Source organism: Amblyomma americanum, chromosome 1 (genome assembly GCF_052857255.1).
Source record: "Amblyomma americanum isolate KBUSLIRL-KWMA chromosome 1, ASM5285725v1, whole genome shotgun sequence".
In the NCBI taxonomy this organism is placed as follows: Eukaryota; Metazoa; Arthropoda; class Arachnida; order Ixodida; family Ixodidae; genus Amblyomma; species Amblyomma americanum.
The window spans coordinates 372,423,056-372,443,737 of NC_135497.1; the positions used below are offsets into that span (position 1 = coordinate 372,423,056).

At 46.4% G+C, this 20,682-nt stretch overlaps 1 protein-coding gene and 1 long non-coding RNA gene across 2 annotated transcripts in view; one reads left to right on the top strand and one right to left on the bottom strand.

The window, feature by feature from the left end:
• Positions 1-6,439, top strand: part of LOC144115657 (zinc metalloproteinase nas-14-like) — a 139,481-nt gene extending 133,042 nt beyond the window's left edge. Inside the window, exon 7 of the mRNA XM_077650105.1 lies at positions 6,312-6,439. Coding sequence (XP_077506231.1) covers positions 6,312-6,352 — 41 coding nt within the window. The 3' untranslated portion in view covers positions 6,353-6,439. The remainder of the gene's footprint in view (positions 1-6,311) is intronic.
• LOC144115658 (uncharacterized) lies at positions 533-10,674 on the bottom strand. Its single transcript, XR_013311507.1, has 4 exons — positions 10,396-10,674; positions 7,874-8,001; positions 2,267-2,434; positions 533-799 (listed from the first exon to the last, which is right to left on the bottom strand). It is a non-coding gene; the product is annotated as an uncharacterized LOC144115658 (long non-coding RNA).
• Positions 10,675-20,682: the final 10,008 nt, after the last annotated feature.

Sequence of the window (20,682 nt, forward strand, 5' to 3'; positions counted from 1 at the left end):
AAGCCTACGTAGCTGCCTGCATTTCCTGTAATATATTTCTAATGTCGTTGGGTTGAGGATTCCTAAGAGGTCCCGGATTAGTTTCCACCTCTCCAGCGAGAAGCACCAAAACCAGGTCTCAGGCTTCATCCAGCATAAAAATGCACTTTGTTGGGCACGGCAGGACAACAATGCATCAATTGTCTCTACGAAAGCAATGTATGGCATAATGCAAAGGAACCTGTCCAAACAGCAGAAAATGGTTCCTTGCGTCCAGGGTGGTGTCGCTGTGCCCTCTGAAGATACCAGCCGCGTAACCGCTCATATGTACGGTAAGTGGTGGCATTGATATTTTTAGGAGTGGGGATGCTAGCATCACGTTGCCACGACTTACTTCAGGTGCCATGCGGTTGCGCTCGGTGACGATCCAGGCGGGGATGCTTGTAGAATTTGTCGATGTACGTAGTACGGTAGCCCACAGCTTGACCTGTGCAAACAACAGGAAAAGGTTCATTGCATCCGCGGTGACCCCCAGTGCCCCCTGAAGATTCCAGCCACGTAGATGCTTTTATATCTGGTAAGTTTTGGCACTGGTGTTTCCGGGGGTGAGGCTGCTTGCGTCCCAATGCCATAACTTGCTTCAGATTCCGCCTGGTTGCGGTTAATGAAGAGTCAGATGAAAATGCTTGTAGCATTTGTCGATTTATGTAGAACGGTAGTCCACAGCAAGACGTGTGCAAACAGCAGGAAATGGTTCATTGCATCCATGGAGGTCCCGCCGTCCCCTCTTGGCGTCTCTACCTTTGTTCAATTGTTGAAACTGAAACAACATATCAGAAACATTGAATTATAAACTATTGAACAGCCGTAGAGAAATAACACGGGGCGATACATGCGCAATGTCAAATGCATTATTATGAAGAAGAAAACTGTGAAGCAAAATTTTAGTGTGTACTCTTTTAAATAAAGTGACATTTCTGCCCAGTGGTTTTTCCTGAAGGAAAAAATTAATTTCCCATTTTAAAAGTCTCTCTGGGCCATCTATAGGAGAAGTGAAAAAGTTGCTCGGATATGAGTCAACTGCGAGCGCTGCGCTAAACGTGACTGACAACCGGTGAACTTTGGTCTCGACGGCACACACGGTGGAGGGGCACCCACAAGCGGGACAGCATGGTGGTTGCGGTTAAACAGCCGCGGGAAGGGGTGGTGGTGCGGATAGTTCACAGGCTGACTGACCACTCGGGAGGTTGCCACAAGTTCTCTGCCGTTCTTGGTCAACGCGGTCGTGGGAAGTGCACTTGTACCGCTTGCCTGTGCCTCAACTTGGACGTGCACAGAAGATGGTCAATATTTAACTTAATCATGACCTTACTGCGTGAATGGCCCGAAAAAGAAAAACCTTGAAGTAAGTTGGTATAAGTCCAATAAAAAAGCATTACACAAACACAAACACACATACTAAAATACTACTGCGAGTTTAATCAAGGACAAGAATCACAGACTGCAAAACTCTTGCAGTGATCTTTACATTTATTTCTTCATGGTGGCATATACCTTACACTGCATTTTCTTGTAGGGGGCAGCAGACGTAAGATAGGGGGATGAGATTAAAAAGTTTGCAGGGATAAAATGGTAGCAGCTAGCACAGGACATGGTTAATTGGAGATATCCGTGGGAGAGGCCTTTGCCTGCAGTGGGCATTGTCATGCTGAGGATGATGAGCCATCCGAGTGACTTACAACATCGGACAGTACAGTTAATTTCGTCTTGTTCACTGCTATCGTTTGTCTGCAACCAATGCATGCGACAACTTTTTGAAATTACAACTTCTACCCTTCAAAATGCATTAGGTCAGCTCATATGATTTTCCCACGGCGAGCTGGCTCTGCTGGCTGCAGTTGGAAAATGCGCCGCATAAACAAAGAAGGAACAGATGCATTATCCGGAAACTGAACACTGCGATGCTTACACAATCTCTCGCAACTTAAATGCTATACTTCCCACGACCATTACCAGCAGCACTTCTACTACAATAGACAAGAAACCTCGAATAGCTATTCTGTTTTCTCCACCGAGCCACAGCTGCAAGAAGACCAGCTTGTAACAGCAAACAGATCTGAGAAATGAACAAGATGGAAAAATTGGGAATTATAGCTACTCATAGCGCCATTCTGCTGTTAGAAGAAACAGCACATGTACTCAACAAGACCCAAGTGATAAATTAGCCTTACAGATGCTTAAAAATTTAATCTACTGGTTGAAGAAAAAACAGAAAAAGGCGACTCGCCTTTGCTTTTTCAGCGGCAGGCAATATGCTTTTGAAGAAGGTAGTGTCCTGACTTTTTCCCTACAAGAGACCAGCACTGTAGGCGCCACAGTACTCATCGTTATTGTCGTCCATTCAGTCTCCAGAGGGAAAAGCAACCAGCCCTCAGATTCATCAGTGATGGCCAGCCTGAAATTCACGAGGAATATAAGTACAGCTTACCAACCAGCCTCGCATACACTGACTAGTGCACATCCCGTTTCCCAAGGGAAGAGTGTAGACAGCCAACCCATTAATTTATCACAAGGAACCATCGGTCGTTCTCCACATTACATAAATAGAGCCTCTGGTGACAAACCCTGCATATTTGAAAACAGGCAACCGTGCTACCAGCGGAACACACGAACAGGCTTCCTATGCTGAACAGTTTCATGAGGCTGGGCATACCAGCTACACGAGGACAAATAACACGCTTCGACTTTCATATGCGAACAGAGGTTACACTATATACTGTCTCGAGTTCTCTTTCATTTCTGCTGACCTGTACAGAAATATTTGTGGCAAGAAAAGAGGCATACAAGTTATTGTGTTTTTTGCCACCACTTAAGTTGTGTTTACACCCCTGCCGCATCACGGCTTTGAAAATATCAGAGGATAACCTCTCTATGTGAAAAAGCATCAAGCATTTCACCGATCTTTGCAGGCACTGGAGAGATCAAGTAGAGTAACTAACAAATTCGCGGTAAGCAGATAAGTGGCACCAGTCTACTAAACAACAACTGATCACAATGTCAACAATCTCTTCTAATTAGATCTTAAACTGCATTACATTCAAGGCTAGATTGCATAATAAGTCCAGTCTGTCATTCCAGATCACACCATCAGAAGGGTACACGAGTCTGAAGGAAGTACAGAGTGGAGCCGTACCTGTGCTTCCAATTTTATTTAAGCGTGCCTCCAGGCCTTTCGACCTTATTCATATGCAGAACCTGAAAAATTTTGCCGCACTTTTAAAAGCAGTTTGAACAACTAAGCCATGCCGTAGAGAGGAGGTAAGCAAGTGAAAGCTGCAGAAGCTCACAGCAAAGAAACGGAGCTTTTAAAGGGCCTTAAAACAGCATGTCTCAACAGTTTTGTCGCCAACCAGTTGCCTTGGTGATGTAGCTTCGCACCATTGATAGGCATAAGAACCTTAAGCCTCTGCTGGCTGGCTTCTAAAGTTAAAGCCTCTGCTAGCCTCTGGTGGAACCTAAAGGCCGTCTTGCTGGACAGTTCTTTGCAAGGAACTCTCGCAATCAGAGCAAAGCAGAGAAAATGCGGAAGTGCACACACACACACACACACACACACACACACACACACACACACACACACACACACACACACACACACACACACACACACACACACACACACACACACACACACACACACACACACACACACACACACACACACACACACACACACACACACACACACACACACACGCACGCACACACACACACACACACACACACACATGCAAAAACTAAAAATGTTCTATCTGTGTTTGCACCTCGTGTTCGCATTTTTCCTACGAAGTATTTCCCTCCGCAAAACCTTCTTGAAGCTAGAAAAGGGACAATTAGAAAGCTTACGCATGTAAATCAGCTGCTAGAAAGTGCAGGCAGTTCGAAATTACAAAGGGGCATATCACAAGGGTAGTACAACATGCACGGTTAGCATTAAACCCTAAAGCATACGAGTAATGCACAGCACATGCGAACTGTACATTCAGAGGCTAGCACCAAATGATGGTTTTTCGCGGGTTTAAAGCGTGATGCTTGATTGCTATAGTACACAACGCAATATAAGAATAACAGACATGCGGTCATCACAGTGTTGTGGTCCAACAAGCATGCCGTATCATAACCATGCAGCTACAGTCGGATACAACTTAAGTCTGCAGTGAAGCTCCGCCCACATTCAGGGCCGGTGCACAGAATCCCTCCACGACAAAAAAGTATTCCGTTGCTAAAACTTCTCTTGTCGCCTAAACAAGAAGCTAATCACGAGAAAAAATTATGAGCTCTAGAATTTTGATACCTGGCTAGTTTAATGAAGTCAAAGATTAAAAAACTTATTTTGTTTACTTTTGTGACTGGCTAACGGAATGATACAGTTCGCCGTGGACCATGACCCAGTGTTAACGACTGCAGTTTTTTTGAGTTGTACCCTACTATAGCCCATTCCCGCGGGTTTTTGAGAACGAGGGCTAAAAGCACGAGCTTGTTGCTTGATGCACGCGGAAAGATTCAATATGAAGAGCATCAAGAACACTAAAGGGGGTGTGAAATACTGCTTGAAGGAATGCTGGCTATACTTCACATGAATTATTTACGGCACACAGGTAGGCTACTGACTCAAAAAATGTTCCAGGAATCGGCGGATAGCAAAGAGAGTTATTCGATGAGCAAATTTCAAAATATAAACAAACAAAATGTTGCCATCAACTTGATTTTCGCTGTGCTTTCCATTCTCATTTCACTTTCTCAATGAGGACACCGGCTGGAACCAATCAAAAGAGCCTATCTGAGCCTGTCGCGGAAGTTTGCACACCATGGTTGCCTGTTCGCTGTAACGTGTTGTTACCAGCGCTGGAAGCGTCGTTTGTATGGTTACAACCACCACGTGGGCGCCCAGCTCGCTCTGCGATGATTCATCATCACGTCGACGGCACAGGAGCGAACACTTATCAATGGCCTTCCCTGACTTATCCAAACTCGAACATGAGATATTGTGACGGAGTGATGGCCTGGGTTACATAGCATAGCGCGTATTGCTACCGCCACCGCATACCGTGCCCTACCACTGCACGCCGTTGACCGCAACGTGGCGCTATCTGGCGCCACCGCCCGGTGATCCTCCACAAGCAGACAATGTGCACTGGTAAATGTGTAACGAATGGCTTATTTTCTTTGAGACCTTTCTTAGGACGAAAACGAACTTGTTGAATCCAATGGTTCGATCAGTTGAATTCAATCAGGCCATTCTCAAATACTTAGAGTTGTCTTAAGTGCTATGCGCTAGGTCATAGATGTGTACGTACAGGTGCAAAGCACTTCGGTGCAATTCAATAGCCAGAGCACCTGGTACTGCTCTACTGTAAAGCTGTATACCTCGACTGTCCCTGCAAATTATCGTGTCGTTGTACGCGAAAACGCCAGGCTGAAGAAAAACAACAAAACAAGCTTCAAAACCATATGATGGATGATAAGGCGCGTGTGAGCAATGAGAACACCGTCATACGCGTTCCGGTAAATATTAGGTTTGCAGCGTGTTGCAGCGTTGCCAAGGGGTTCATGGAACGCCATCGTTCGTTCAGCGCGACGCCTTACGCGTTTTACAGTTTAACGAAAGGAAATGAAGCCTGTCGCACCCACCTTGGTGGAAACATGGACCGTACCGTAAGGCAAGGAAAATGAAATGAAAATTGGTCTAGAGAAAAACCACAAAACAAGTATAAAAAATTGGGGAAGCACTTAGGTCGCCTTACGTGCGTCAAGGCGAAAGCCTTGCTGTCGCCCTAAACTGCCGCCGCGGCGGAGTGAGTAGGAGGGTTTTCTTTTAATCAAAGCGCTCATGACATCATTTCATTGACAAGTTAGGTGGATGTAACGGACGCCGGACAGATCCATGGCCGCGAGTATGAGCCATTAAGGCTAAGATTAGCTTCCTCCCAACGACATTCCGTTCGCCCTGGAAGCCGTGCGTGCGTTGATCTACGACCACTACCTGCGTCAACGACACCCGGACCTACTCACCGCGCACGAAGAGCGCATCTTTGTCGTTGGCGCGCATCTTTCCATCAGTACGACGAAAAGGCTGCGACGCCTCTGCCTAGGGAAAGCAGCACATTTCCTCTCTTCTATGACACAGAAAGAGATCACGGGATATCACCTGGGCAAATCTTGGGCAAGGTCTTGCGTTGACGGGGTGACGACCTTCGCAGTTTGCGTAGTGGCTTAGTGCTGCTGCTTCAAAGTTTTCAGGAGCATGCTGATGTGAGGTGATTTTTGCGCAGGTTTTTCCGGCATGGCGACTCTTCGACCGACGGCCGTATGACTGGCAGTTGAATCATCTTCTGCGGATGCGCCCATAGTGCGAGGGAATTTCAAATATCCTACATCAACGTATTCTGGCAGTCTGTTCTAGTTGAAGGTGAGGACGACACATTTGTTTTTTTTATTTCTTTGATATCTTTAAATATTTTTATGGCAAATACTTGACACGTTATCGGTCTTTGAGATCCTCCTGCATTTGTGCTTCATAGAGCTCCAGAAAGTCAACTTTATATATCCATCCTCGAACGATAATTAGGGGCTTGTGTACGTCCCCTATTAAGGCTACGGTGGACTGTTTTGAGGGCTGGGCATTGTCTGAGTGTCTTCACTGTGCATGGCACGATACTTTGTAAAGGTCTCTCTCGTTTTTCTGAAGCATTGGGCAGTTACGTCTTCAGTCTTCACTGCTTATGAAACTCGATAATTTTGTGTGAGAGGTGGAACCACCCCCCACGCAGCCCAACAAGGCGACAGGACAGGAACTCCCAAGCAAGTCCTGTCCACACCAGCTGTACACCCCAACTATCAGCCAATATGACGAAACAGACGGTATTTCGCCACTAGCCACAAGGAATAAAAGAAACAACCAAGAAGGGATCAGAAGAAAGGAGAGTTGTCAGAAGGAGATAGGATGTGAAAGATAGAACAGGATATCAAAAGGCACCTGCAGATGTCCGCCGGTCGGGTCAGGTTTGAGGGACCGTCTACAAGAAGCTGGGGTCAAAGTGGTGCACTTCCTCCGCCGAGGGGCCATAAAGGTTCAAACGCTCGGCATCAGCTCAACCCCCAGGATCCCATTTGCCCAGACACTGTGCTGCCACGCATGGCTAAGCGTGGGTGCTTGGGTCTGTTGCGGCGCAATGCTCACCAACATCTCCCTGCGGGGATGTCCCTGCAGCTTGGGAAACCGTGGTTTTGCAACTCACCATCTCCTTGTTGCATACGTGCCTGCAGAGTTAGGATTGCAGGATAGGAGGCTAACTGAACGACGGGAACTGAACACAGCATCGAGGTGAATCTTAAAGCAAGCTGGGCTGGAAAGCGCTCAATCTGAAAAGTGAGAAAACAAAAAAGTCTGCCCGTCCATGCAGCTTTCTTATCTGAAACTCAGTTGCGGAGTTCAAAAATGCTGCGCAACTCAACATGAAGACACGAGACAGACAAGGGAAACACGAGCACTAACTTCCAGCGATAAACTTTTTCAAGTAATGACTCATTAGTGCACTGAAACCCTCGTGTTAGTTACCAGTAGATCATAAACAGGTCTTGGTTAGCACAGCAAGTAACAAAAGATTTAAACTCGGTGTTTTTGGAACACAGTTGCTGTGATACAGGTCAAGGCTGCCTTCAGAAGTTAACTGATGAATTATTAAGCGACACAGATTATGATTTCTTGCAACCTACAAGAGCTATATTTTCGTAACGCAATTTATAGAATCACCCATACATGACACCTTCCACTGTGCCTGCAGCTAGCGGCTTAAACGCAGCCTCACTGAGAGCGGAACATTGCTGAACGTACCTGGCGTTTGCCGACTGTCGCTCCAGCTCTAGTTTCTTCGGGGTCAGAGTGGTAATGAGCTTCTTCAATTCCGCATTCTCAATGTCAGCAGCATGCCAACGTTTTTGACACAAACTCCAAAAGCATTTCTGGAAAATACACCGAATTACCTTTAGAGCGTAAAATTCCGCACCCGCAGTCGAATGATGTGGTCACCTGCATATCATGACAAATTTATTGCTCTTACCAGAGAAATTGTTCTGTATTCATGAGCCAACAGTATTTCCTATGTCACTGACGCGTCCATTTGTGCCGTAAAAAAAAAAGAACTGACAGGCTACATTTGCTGCAGTAAGACATGTGCTTCACTTTTTCCGTGAGAATGACCCATTTCGAGACTAATGTGCACACATGACATGACGCCAGCAATTATTTAACTTAAGCCCGCAACCAAAAGCTCAAAGATGCATGCGAGCACTATGAAAACGTTACTGCACTCTGCGCGCCACCCTGTGGGCAGTTAAGAGGAAAATTCTAAAAATGGCTCCCGCACCTTCCTCTGCCTTATCTGTGTTAGTTTAACGGCACCTGCAGATGTATCATTGAACTGCGGGATCAAAGAGAGCTTCGAGTGATCTGGCTCCATTTCGGCTCTGGAACGAAGTAAACAAAGAGGTGATGGAGCGACGCATTCCACAGAACAGCTTGCTAGGCTCTGCTTGGTGGCGAACATTGACACTCCGAGCTATCGGCGAAATATATCTGATTATCAATGCTCCAAATAGGCTACCACCAATGCCATATCGAAAGGTACCCATTCTGCTACCCGCGACGCACCGTACGACTACAAGCGAAAGCTAGAGGATACCTATTCAGTGGCCGAAATGTGAAAACATGTGGAAACCGAGACACAGCTAACCGCAATGCGTCTACCGGTGAAGCGAATGGTACACACCGAACACGTCTTCTCTCGAATAAGAAAGGCGTGCAGCAAAGGAGGGGTGCGGGGGTCGGTGTGAAGCAATATCCTTCAATTACGAAGACAGTCGCGGGGTTTGTAAGACAGAACAAGGCCTATTACGTGCGCTTGATTCAAACGGAGCTTTGTATGAACCGCCGCATCTTCACCGCTTCAGTGGCCGTTACATCACTTTCCCGCCGCCGCAGGCTCGGTTTCGAGGTGGCTCAAGCAGATAGGTAATATTATGGTTTAATTGTAGAGATAACAATCAATTTAAAGAAAATCACGAATATTTAGAGCAATTTTTAAAACCATGAAAGCAATGCAAAGAAAAATTTTGAGAGAAAAAAAGTCTAGCATGGGTGGCAGTTGCCACTACCAAATTTCAAAGGGTACGCACTTATATTCCATTCTTGTATCAAACGTAAATCACTGATCTCATGGAGGAAAATGTCCTTCCTCCATTACTGATGTACATTTCGTGGCTGGATCCAAATTGATTTTTAAAGAAAAAAAAGTCCGCAATATCTCTTTGACATCTCAGAGGGCATCTGAACCGCGCCGTAAGAGAAGGCGTGAAGGAGGGATTGAGATAATAAAGGAAGAAAAAGCTTCCATAGCGGAGCGCTCCAGAATAATTTCGACCACGTGAGAATCTTTAACGTGCAGTGACATCGCGTAGCACACGGACGCCTTTTCGCGTTTTGCCTCCATTGATACTAGGCCGCCGCGACCAGATTCGAACCCGGGAACTCCAGCTCAGTAGCCGAGTGCCCATTTTACGCTTTCGGAGTTGACCCCGAGTGAAACGACTGGAAGCTGGATGGCCTGCCCCGGAAGTCCGGCGTCTGCTTCGTAATTCATTGCAAAAAGACCAATTTTTCGTCCTGCCGTTGCCAGTTTTCTTCGTTGTTCTCGTGTAATATCTGCTGTTTTGTGAAAGGAATATGGAAGCTGAACGCGAGAAATTTGAGTATCGTTTGGAGAGCCCTCTAATTTCAGAGAAAGCGAGGAAAACAGACATGCGGGGGTACGTACATAATACATAATTCCTAATGTGGTACGTACATAACACAATACATTTTTTGGTGGTTCTCTTCCGTGCATAAACAAGCGCCGAATTTTAGTGTAGCAAATAAAAGGCGAACAATGGCAAAAATTTTGACACTCGTCCCTCAAAGTGAGGCTCGTTGTACGTGTGCTGAAATTTCAGTTTGGAGTTCCAGCCAGACGATGTCTCGTCTCATAGATGGAGGGTGATGTTTATCGTTCTTGGATGTCTATTACCTTCCAGACAACCTAACTCCATAACAAATGCACGTCTTTTACAGCTTCACCAATATAATAAAGAATTTTCGGTCTAGTCATTAGCATATATTTAGAAATGCGCAGCGTCTGAGAAACGGCCGACCAGAAGGACTAACACTGTGCCAGCGCGTGTGCCTTTTTCGACGTGCACACCGCGAGAGAAATTGTGCACGGGAAAGAGGAATATAGACGTAGCGCTCTTTGACGTCAACGGCACCAATCATCACGAATAAAAGCCCATTCAGGCAAAATCTGGTACAATACAAAACCTTACTTGATAATCTGCGCTGGGAAAAGTAGTGCCACACCTTTTGGAGGCGGATACGAACGAGAACACCGTCGGCACCTCATCAGTTAGTAGCCGCGCTTTTGCTCCCGTGCGATCGGAACATAATTCGGTAAATTGGTCACTGCAGAGTCGAAAGCCTCCTTGTAGACTTCCATGCACCTATTCTTTCTTGAATTTACCCCTGCCCACCCCCGCTCCCCACTATCGCAACGGAACAACAGAGAGCTGAGCGGGCGAGGCTCTGTACGTGTTGTGTGTAGCGACGTCCTCACGTCAGCTATTTTCGTCCCATTGCAATACAAAGGACCTTTGTTCTTGAAACGTCTTTCCCGGAGATTCTGATGGTTATCTCATGCTGTTGACGGCGTAGAAGGTAGGCATTATGTTAGAAAAGTACGAGAACGACGAAACCGAGCTGCCAAGGTGAAAATGGAAACTGACACTTTAAAACCATGCTAATATCCAATATCGTCCACTGCGAGAGGCTGAATTCCGCAACGAGGCCGCTTTCTTCCGATGGCCTCTTTCTCTAGTGCACTGTGCTTTAGGGCCTCCATGCTATATCAATGTATCGGGATCCCCATACGTCATCCAGCACCCTAGTGGACACCGGTGACGAATATGGACATGTATAATAAAGAGATGCTGGCTAGTTGGTAACTAGTAGTGGAATGCATCTTGAAACCGCGCCAAAAACACAAGGAGCGAAGAAGAAATCGTTGTAATAAGCCACTTGAAGTTCCGCGCTCTGTCCTGTTGGTTTCTTCCTGGTCCTTTGTGTTTTTTGCGCGTTTTCAAGATGGTGGACAAACACGAGCTTAAGACCATGCGGGGAAACGAGGAAGAGGAGGATTAAGAACTTTATTATCCAACAAAAATGGCATTCCCCGAGTACCTTGGAACTAGGCCGGGGAGGTAGGAGACATTTTTAATGCTGGCCGGGAGGTCTTGTGTCCCGGTGGCCTCTTCTGTGGAGCTGGAGCTCTGGGTCTGAACAATGCAGCAGGGTCTCGCAGTATTCTTTAGGAATCATATTTAGCGCCCTCCTAGGAGAATTTTGGCATTCCCAGATTAAAGAAAATGATTCGCGCTCACAATAGCCAGCAGTAGACAGCAGTTGTAGACGGAAGTTTCCCGAAAAACTGTCCGCACGAACTCTCAATCATAAGTTTGTGGTAAATAAAATTAATTGTAAAAGTTGATTAAGCAAGATTTGATAAGCAACATATATGTAATGATAGTAGTTACAGTTAGTGAACAGATAGTAAAAATTGGTGATAGATGTTAGTAACGGTAGGTAATGATTGTTAGCACGCGGCGCCGAAGCCAGCAACGCTCAAACTCTCTTGTTCTGTAAACGCCGCTTGGACAGCCGCTATCCTCCGGGTGATAGTCTCCCTTTGTGGCACTCCGCGCTTCAACTGAATTTCCTGCCGCTACTGCAGCAGAGGCACCTGGCATTCTACGGCCGGCGGCTATCTCGTGGCTTCTCCGTTCTTTGCATCATCCGTCGACGGCTGTCTCTGGCATTGCGGAACATCGGTATCAAGAGGCGGCATCCACTACTGCGCCCTATTGGCAGCAAGCGGCAGCGAAACCTGTAACTGTTGATCTGTTATCGCAGATTAGTCTTGTATTGTCGAACACTGTTTTAGTATTCCGCCGTCGCTGCTGCCATAACCTGCTTATTTCGTTCGTTGTAGTCATTGTATTGCTATGGGTTCAGCTATATCAGATGTTATGAAGGCTCTGCAGGACTTTAAACGCGAAATCAGAGCCGAAAGCGAACAGTAACTCAAAGCATCAAGGACTCTTCTGATTCTGCAGATGACCTCAAGCAGGCCCTTACTGAGCTACATGATATCACCTCTGAACGAAATAAAGTGAAGGAAGAGTGTGTTGCAATAATACAAGAAAATAAGAATCTAAGCAGTTAGCTGAGCAATGCGGAGGACCGGATCGCAGACCTGGAATGGTACAGCCGATTAAACAATGTCGCGATCAAGCGACTGCTAGCCACGGTCAAGGGCAAAGCCGTTGAGATGGCTATGAAGGTTGCTCAGGGTGACTAACGTCACAATAAATCAAATAAAATGAAATCTTATTTTTCTTCAATTACAGATTGTGGGATTGTAGAAAAAGCTGTCCTTGGACACCTTGAATGGTCCACAATTCCTTATGTCGGTAGAGTGACAGCATCACATATGCAAACATATTCTTCATACCCAAACATATACATACATATTTAATATGATGCAGATGTAGTACTCACAGTACAGATGTAAACGAAAACAACAGCGGAACCCATTGCCCCAAATGCAAAACGAAACGATAGCAAGGCTAGAAAACATTATATACAAACCAAATACATCTGCCGGAGGTCTTTGTAGGATGCCGTGAAGAGATAAAAAAATGAATCTGACATCGACATTGCGCACAGTGTCCCGACAAGAAAAGGCAATGAGGACCACATGATCATGCGCTTTTGCTCTCGAGCCAAGCGTGACGCGTATCTGGGTGCTGCAGAGGAAAAACTATCACTACTACAGATCTTGAATTCAAAGGACGTGAACAAAATATCAATGCTAACGAGCATCTCACGCCATAAACGAAAGGCTTTGTCCGATGTGCATTTGAGAACAAGAAAAGTTCAGTGGAGGTTTGTGTAGACCGAAAATGGCATCGCCCATGGCCGTAAGACAGACGTCTCCGCTGTTCTTCGAATTCGTTCTCGAGATGGCATCCAAAAATGACTTGAGCTGTCCCATGATCTCGACATGCATGAGTCCTTCCATGCCAAACGTCTCGGACATTGCGCTCAACCATCTCCAATTTGTTCAAAACATTCATGCAAATTTATCTGAATGTACGCAATCAAAGTGTGGAATATTTTTGCAGAAAAAAAATTCATTCTTCAGGTGACGGCCGTTTGAATATTCAGAAAAGTCGAATAACCATGCATGGTTCATAATGAATAAAAAATTCAAATTGACTGCCCAGGCACAATCCGTGTTCCTGGCTTCCCGCGCGTCGCCCAGAAGCGGCGCCGTTTTCCCCCACGGCGAATACGCGGAGTCGGCACACACCCGCACAAACAAAAGAAAAGGGAGCGTTTCCCCGGAAAGTGCTGCGGGTGAAAGGGCCGTTTAGGGTTTCCCGAGGCAGGGATCCTCCAACAGGACCGAGACGAGACATGCCGGCGCGCTATAACTCACGCAACGTGTGCCCGGCCTGCTCATCAGCACGGGCACTTGTCGGCGCTACCGTGTCGACTGTGTCAACAAACAGCTCGCAGGCCGGCGGGAACACATGTTTCCGCCTGCTGCGTTGCGGTTTTGAGCTCAATGCCTCTACAACACTCAACAGTTTTTTTCATTCACGCTTTCGAGATAATTGGGAGAATGAATTTTATAAAGCGTAAATATTTTTTTAAAATCGAGAAATGTATCAAAATGTGCCTTTTTTGTCGTTCTTTCTTTTAAATATCATCTTGCTCTCGTAAATTCAGAAAATGCCTTTTTTTCTCTGAATGCCTAGTAGCATTATCAAATGTTACAAGTGACGAAACTGCGTACATCAAAGTAACAAAAATACTATAGTTGCAAAAATCCGTTTCGAGCCAAAAACACTCGTTAATTTAACCCTGAGGTGTTCTAAGTAAAAATACAAAAAATACCGAGTTCCGTAGAATGCTCAATTACCTTTCATTCCCCAAATTTTTATCAAGCTAATTTTTTTAAGCGAGGAAAGAAATTTTGAAGTTGAGCATAAAGTTGAGCTCACGCGCGGCATGTTGCGTGCCCTCTTTATGCCTCTTCACCGCAGACGAAGTGTAGAGTACTTGTTCTTAAGTGCGGTTTTCACTGCAGGCAAGCACGTAAACTCAAAAGACAACATTTGACAGAAGTCTGTCTGGTTGGGGAACTAATTTAGTAGAAAGATCACGGACGCTAACCAGGTCAATTTTGAAAAACACGATGTTTCGGGACCGGTTGGGTCCCTTATTCACGGTGTGACTACGGGCGAGGCGCAGCTTGGCTTTATAAGCCCTCGTGATGAATACCTCCGGGATAATGGCCGCGAGCCATGGATGTAAGATGAAGGAAGTGTCCCCAGGGAGCGATTAACATTCCTTTGTGTCTGTTGTAGGTGCCACGACTCCAGCAGAAGCCTCCTGCGATGGTTAGCTTCGGTCTCCAGTAAAATAGTGCCGTTAAAGTCAATTCGGCGGTGACGTTCCTCGCAGTGTTCGGCCACCACGCTGCGCTGGCGGTTCATTTGTCGGACGTCCGCTTTGTGTTGCCTCATTCTTTCGGCGAAGTTCTTCGTTTCCCCCACGTACGAAGCCGGGCTGACTGAGCAGGGAACCTTCTATACAACCCCTTGGACCCTTTCTTTTGGGTGACGGTCTTTCGGGCGGGGCAGGAAGCCTCCGATGGTGGTAGGCTGTTTGTGCGTTGTTAGCACCCCTTCTTTACCGACAATTCGAGCCAGCGTCGCGCTCACGCCTTTCACGTATGGCATGCAAACACGTTTCTGGTTCTGGCGTGTGCTTGGAGAAGAAATAGAGCTGTTTTTGTTTTCTTCCTTTTTTGTTGTTGGCTGACGTGTAGGATGAATGAACTGGGGTACCCATTTTCTTGGAGATCGGAGACCACTCGGTTCTTCTCGTTTCTTTTCTTTTTTCTTCATGTGAAGAACATATGGTGTCGGCGCTCTTCAATAAAGATGTAATCACAGATGCCTTGTGGGGAGTGGGATGATTCGAATTGAAATGGAGGTACCGTCCCGTATGGGTTGGCTTTCTGTATACCGAGAACCGCAAGACTTTGTCGTTCCTTGTGAATAGAACGTCTACAAAAGGCAAACTGCCCTGCTGCTCACGTTCAACTGTAAATCGTATGGCCGGTTCAGTTGAATTTAGATGGATTCGGAGATTGTCTATTTCTGACGTTTTCACCACACAAAAGCAGTCGTCTACAAATCGAAGGAACAACTTTGGCTTGGAATTGAAGAAGGTAAGTGCCCGGCTTTCGACGTCTTTCATGGTTAAATTAGCCATTATGACCGATATCGAAGCCACTATGGCAGTTCCGGTTGTTTGCTTGAAAAATTCTCCTTTATAGGTGAAATAAGTACTGCGAAGGCAGATATCAAGAAGGCGTCATGCCTCGTCGACGCTGAGTGGGGTTCTCTAGTGCAAAGTTTGGTACTTTTGGAGTGAGTGGTGAGCAACGGCCACAGCCAAAGGCGCTGGAACGCTGGCGAATAACGACAGCACGTCAAACGAGACCAGGCTTTTGTCTTCTTCAATCGTCAGGTCCGAGACAAGTTGCACGAAATGTCCTGAGTGCCGTACATGCGTGGTTGTTCTGCCGGACAGCGGAGCTAATACCTTGTGAAGGTAGTCGGAAAGACGTCGAGGAGGAGATAGAGTGAAGTCTACAAATGGCCGCAGTGGGATGTCAGGTTTGTGAATTTTAGGTAGGCAGTTAAAGCTTGAGGCTGAGCCATTTCTGGAGATGAGGTGGAGGTAAAGGCTTTTGAAATCAGGATGCCGCTTGAATATGTCCGCTAGAATTCTGTTAAGCGTTGTTTGAGTGGTCGAAGTCGGATCCTTGGGAATCTTGTCATATGTCCAACTGGTCAGCAGGGCCGATGCTTTTTCCTCGTAGTTGCGGCGGTCCATCACCACCGTTGAGTTGGCCTTGTCTGCCGGGAGCACGACGATGGTGGTGTCGTCTCGAAGACCCCGTAGTGCCTTTCGTTCCAGTAGCGACAGGTTACTGGGAAGTTTGGAGGGTATCTTGGAGATGATCCCAATCGCTTTCAGGCGGACTTCTCTAATCTGCGGCTCCAGGTGCTGGATAGCGTCCTCGACAGCCGCAACAAGTTTTGGAAGGGCGGGAACCGATGACATGTTCAACCCAAGCCCTTTTGCGTGGACCGAGCATTCATGCGGGGTTAGCTGACGGGAGAAAATGTTCTTCATGAAGCCGGAGTTTTGCGGATCTTGTTGTTTCTGTTGCCTCTTTTGTAGTGCAACCAGCTTCTTTCCTTGAGGTGTGAGACGCTTGTTGGTCAAAGTGGCGGCAGCTTCTTCGGCAAAGGCGTGCACACATGGGAAGAGCTCAGGCATCCTGTGTTCTAGTTGGCGGCGGGTGAAGAAAAGGTTCAGCTATTTTTTGCGGAGAACAGAATGACACTCGTGTATCCGCGCAAATAGTAGGCGTTGCTCTGTTCTGGACACGAGCCGTAAGCCCTCTGGAGTGGTTACCGGTCACTTGAGGCGAAGACTCACGAGTATTACATCGTTTTCTCTGCAGGTCTTGTTCAAGTCGAGATGAGTCCGGAAGACAGCAACACCCTTGGTGATGTTGATATATCGCTTTACAAGCTGCATGGTCTCGATGCCGAAGTCTTGGCGTATAGACTCAAAAGAAAACATTTGACACGAGTGTGTCTGGTTGGGAAATTAATTTCGTTGAAAGATCGCTAACCCAATCATGTCAATTTTGAAAAACACGATGTTTCGGGACCGGCTCGGTCCCTTCTTCACGGTGTGACGACAGGCGAGGCGCAGCTTGGCTTTTTAAGCCCTCGTGATGAATACTTCCGGGTCAATGGCCACAAACCATGGATTTAAGACGAAGGAAGTGTCCCCAGGGAGCGATTAACATACCTTCGTGTCTGTTGTATGTGCCACGACTGCACCAGAAGCCTCCTGCGCTGGTTAGCTTCGGTCTGCAGTACAATAGTGCTGTGCAAGTCAATTCGGTGGTCACGTTGCTCGCAGTGTTCGACCACCGCGCTGCGCTGACGGTTCATTTGTCGGACGTCCGCTTTGTGTTGCCTCACTCTTTCGGCGATGTTCTTCGTTTCCCCCACGTACGAGGCCGGGCTGACTGAGCAGGGAATCTTCTATACAACCCCTTGGGCCCTTTCTTTTGGGCGACGGTCTTTCGGGCGGGGCAGGAAGCGTCCGATGGTGATAGCCTATTTGTGCGTTGTTAGCCCCCTTCTTTACCGACTATTCGAGCCAGCGTCGCGCTCACGCCTTTTACGTATGGTATGGAAACTTGTTTCCGGTTCTGGCGTGTGCTTGGAGAAGGAATAGAGCTGTTTTTGTTTTTTTCTTTTTTGTAAACGACTGTTTTTGTGTGGTGAAAACGTCAGAAATAGAAAACCTCCTATTCCATCTAAATTCAACTGAACCGGCCATACAATTTACAGTTTAACGTGAGCAGCAAGGCAGTCTGCCTTTTCTAGACGTTCTAGTCATAAGGCACGACAAAGGCTTGCGGTTCTCGGTATAAAGAAAACCAACCCGCACCGGACGGTACCTCCATTCGAATCATCCCACTCTCCACAAGGCACCTGTCATTATATCTTTATTTAAGAGAGGCGACACCATATGTTCTTCGCATGAAGAAAAAAGAAACGAGAAGAACCGAGTGGTCTCCGATCTCCAAAAAAAATGGATATCCCAGTTCATTCATCCGATGCGTCAACCAAAAACAAAAAACAAAAAACAAAAAGAGCTCTATTCCTTCTCCAAGCACAAGCCAGAACCGGAAACGTGTTTGCATACGATACGTGAAAGGCGTGAGTGAGGCGCTGGCGCGAATTTTCGGTAAAGAAGGGGTGCTAACAATGTACAAAGCCGCTACCACCATCGGACGCTTCCTGCCCCGCCCGAAAGACCATCACCGAAAATAAAGGGCCCAAGAGGTTGTATAGAAGTTTCCCTGCTCAGGCTGCCCGGCCTCGTACGCGGGGAAACTAGGAACTTCGCCGAAAAAATGAGGCAACACAAAGCGGACGTCCGAAAAATGAACCATCAGCGCAGCGCGGTGGCCGAACACTGCGAGGAACGTCACCACCGAATTGACTTTAACGGCACTATTGTACTGGAGACTGAAGCTAACCAGCGCAGGAGGCTTCTGCTTGAATCGTGGCACATACAACAGACACGAAGGAATGTTAATCGCTCCTTGGGGACACTTCCTTCGTCTTACATCCATGGTTTGCGACCATTGACCCGGAGGTATTCATCACGAGGGCTTAAAAAGCCAAGCCGCACCTCGCACGTAGTCACACCGTGAAGAAGAGACCGAGCCGGTCCCGAAACGTCGTATTTTTCAAAATTGACCTGGTTGGCGTCAGTGATCTTTGTACTAAATCATGCAAACGTGGAGTACTCGAACAGGTATTCGTGGGAAAAAGGTTTTCTTAACGCTGCCGGGTGGCACATGCCTAAGTGAGCTAGTTCTTCGGTGTGGTTCTCTCGCAATCAGTGATTCTTTTCAGCGCCATGACAGACGTAGGCACCAGCATAAGAGCTTGTGAGACGCCTATTTGGAAATGACGAGAACGATCCGGTGTTGAGACATGCGCGACGCAGCAGCACCACGTAGTACCTGACCATTTTGGCCGTCAGAGGCTCATGCCCGGTTGTTTCCGATGTGATGTTTGGTTGTATTTCATTTAATCAGTGCAATTTCTGCATTCATACCCCAGCGAAAACTGTCGACGAGCCACTATGCTGGTGAACACCTTCATGCGATCGATGAACCTACGGGCCAACGGGCCGCGTTCACCGCCAGCATGTATGGCGTTACTCGCCACAGTGGTGTGCACTTCGGACCTTCACGTGCGCTCAGAGGCGCGCGCTCTCCGCGATTTTATTCGGATATAAATAACGCACTTGCGATACGCCTCCCAACTAGCTGGTCTGCCCTCCTCGTCGTCCATACGAGACAGCACGCTGAATGCCCTTGCTTTTCTTCTCTTGGCTGCCCCGCACTAAAGCGTGTCTGCTCGAACTTTCTAAGCGAAAACAATCTCGTTTATTGCATACCATCCGCCGAATATCACGCGATATCTTCTTTATCTTCAGCCCTAAAACACACCGCAGCGAACGACGGCAAACAGAAGTTGTTATCTGGCCATAAGTTTCGTGCCATTCCGGGTGCCATGTTTTGCGGTGAACAGGCGCTAACTTAAGAGACGACGCAGCTTTCGGCGCGAAAGCTCAGCTTCAAAAATACTTTTTTCACTTTAAACAAAAATATGGTCGAAAAAAGTTCATAAATAAAAGGCTATAAACTTTTCTACGTAATCCGCTATAGTATGTATTTTACTTGGAGCACCTCATTCTGAAATTAGCGAATGTTTTTGGCTCTAACAGCACATTTTGCAACTTTAGTACTTTCTTTTTGCTTTGATGTACAGAGTTTGATCACTTGTAAGACTTGTTATAAGTACTAGACAGTTAGGTAAACAAAACGGCTATTTCCGAAAATCCAAGAGCAAGTTGATATTTAAAACAAAAAACGACAAAAAGGCACAATTTAATACATTTCCTCGATTTTTTAAATATCTACGCCCTATAAAGCTGCACGCTCCGAATTATCTCGAAAGCCAGAATTTTTGGAAATGTTGCTGAAAAAAATTGCCAAGTTTTTTCTAGAAATTTGAATTTTTTTATCAGTTATTGAGCAGTGCCCGTTTTGTCGCCATTTCTAAATATTCAAACTGCCGTCACCTCGCGAATAAATTTTGTTCGACAAAATATTTCAGTCTTTCATTCTGCACATTAAGATAAGTTTCCATGAACTTTTTTTGAACAAGTCGGAAATGGTAGAGCGCAACGTCTGGGACGTTGCGCTTGTTGCACCAAAATGGATGAACTCCCTCTTTTTACTCCTGTTTAGTTCGTTTTGCAAGGTTTCATAAAACAAAGGCCCTTAGTAATAATTCACTTCAACCAGCAATAAGCAGTGAAGAGGGAGGAACAACTTAACTGCTTTTTGCAGTCTGTCATCTAATTTTGATGTTGTTTACTCTCGGAAACATGGTATCAGTCGGGCATTGAAAGTGTAACTATACCTGGATAAAGTTCATATTTTCTAAATCGCCACGAAAAACGTAGCGGTGGTGTCGTTATTTTGATAAGGACCAGCTACATGTGTGAAGAACTATCCGGCCTTAGGATTTCAAACAGGGATATAGGAATGCTTACTCTGCAGTCAGGTCGCCTCACATTCTTTGTCCTGTATCGTTCGCCGCAGGGAAACACAGCCAATTTCTTTGATTGTTACGAGCGGGAGGTTTTTTGTTTCTCATCTTAAAACTACTGGTCTTACATAGCAGGTGATTTCAATATCAATTTGGGTAGCACTGAACCCGCGCAGCTACAAATGGCAACTATTTTAGAAAGCTACAGCTTTGAAACCTAATTAGCCAACCGACCCGTATAACAGTCACTTG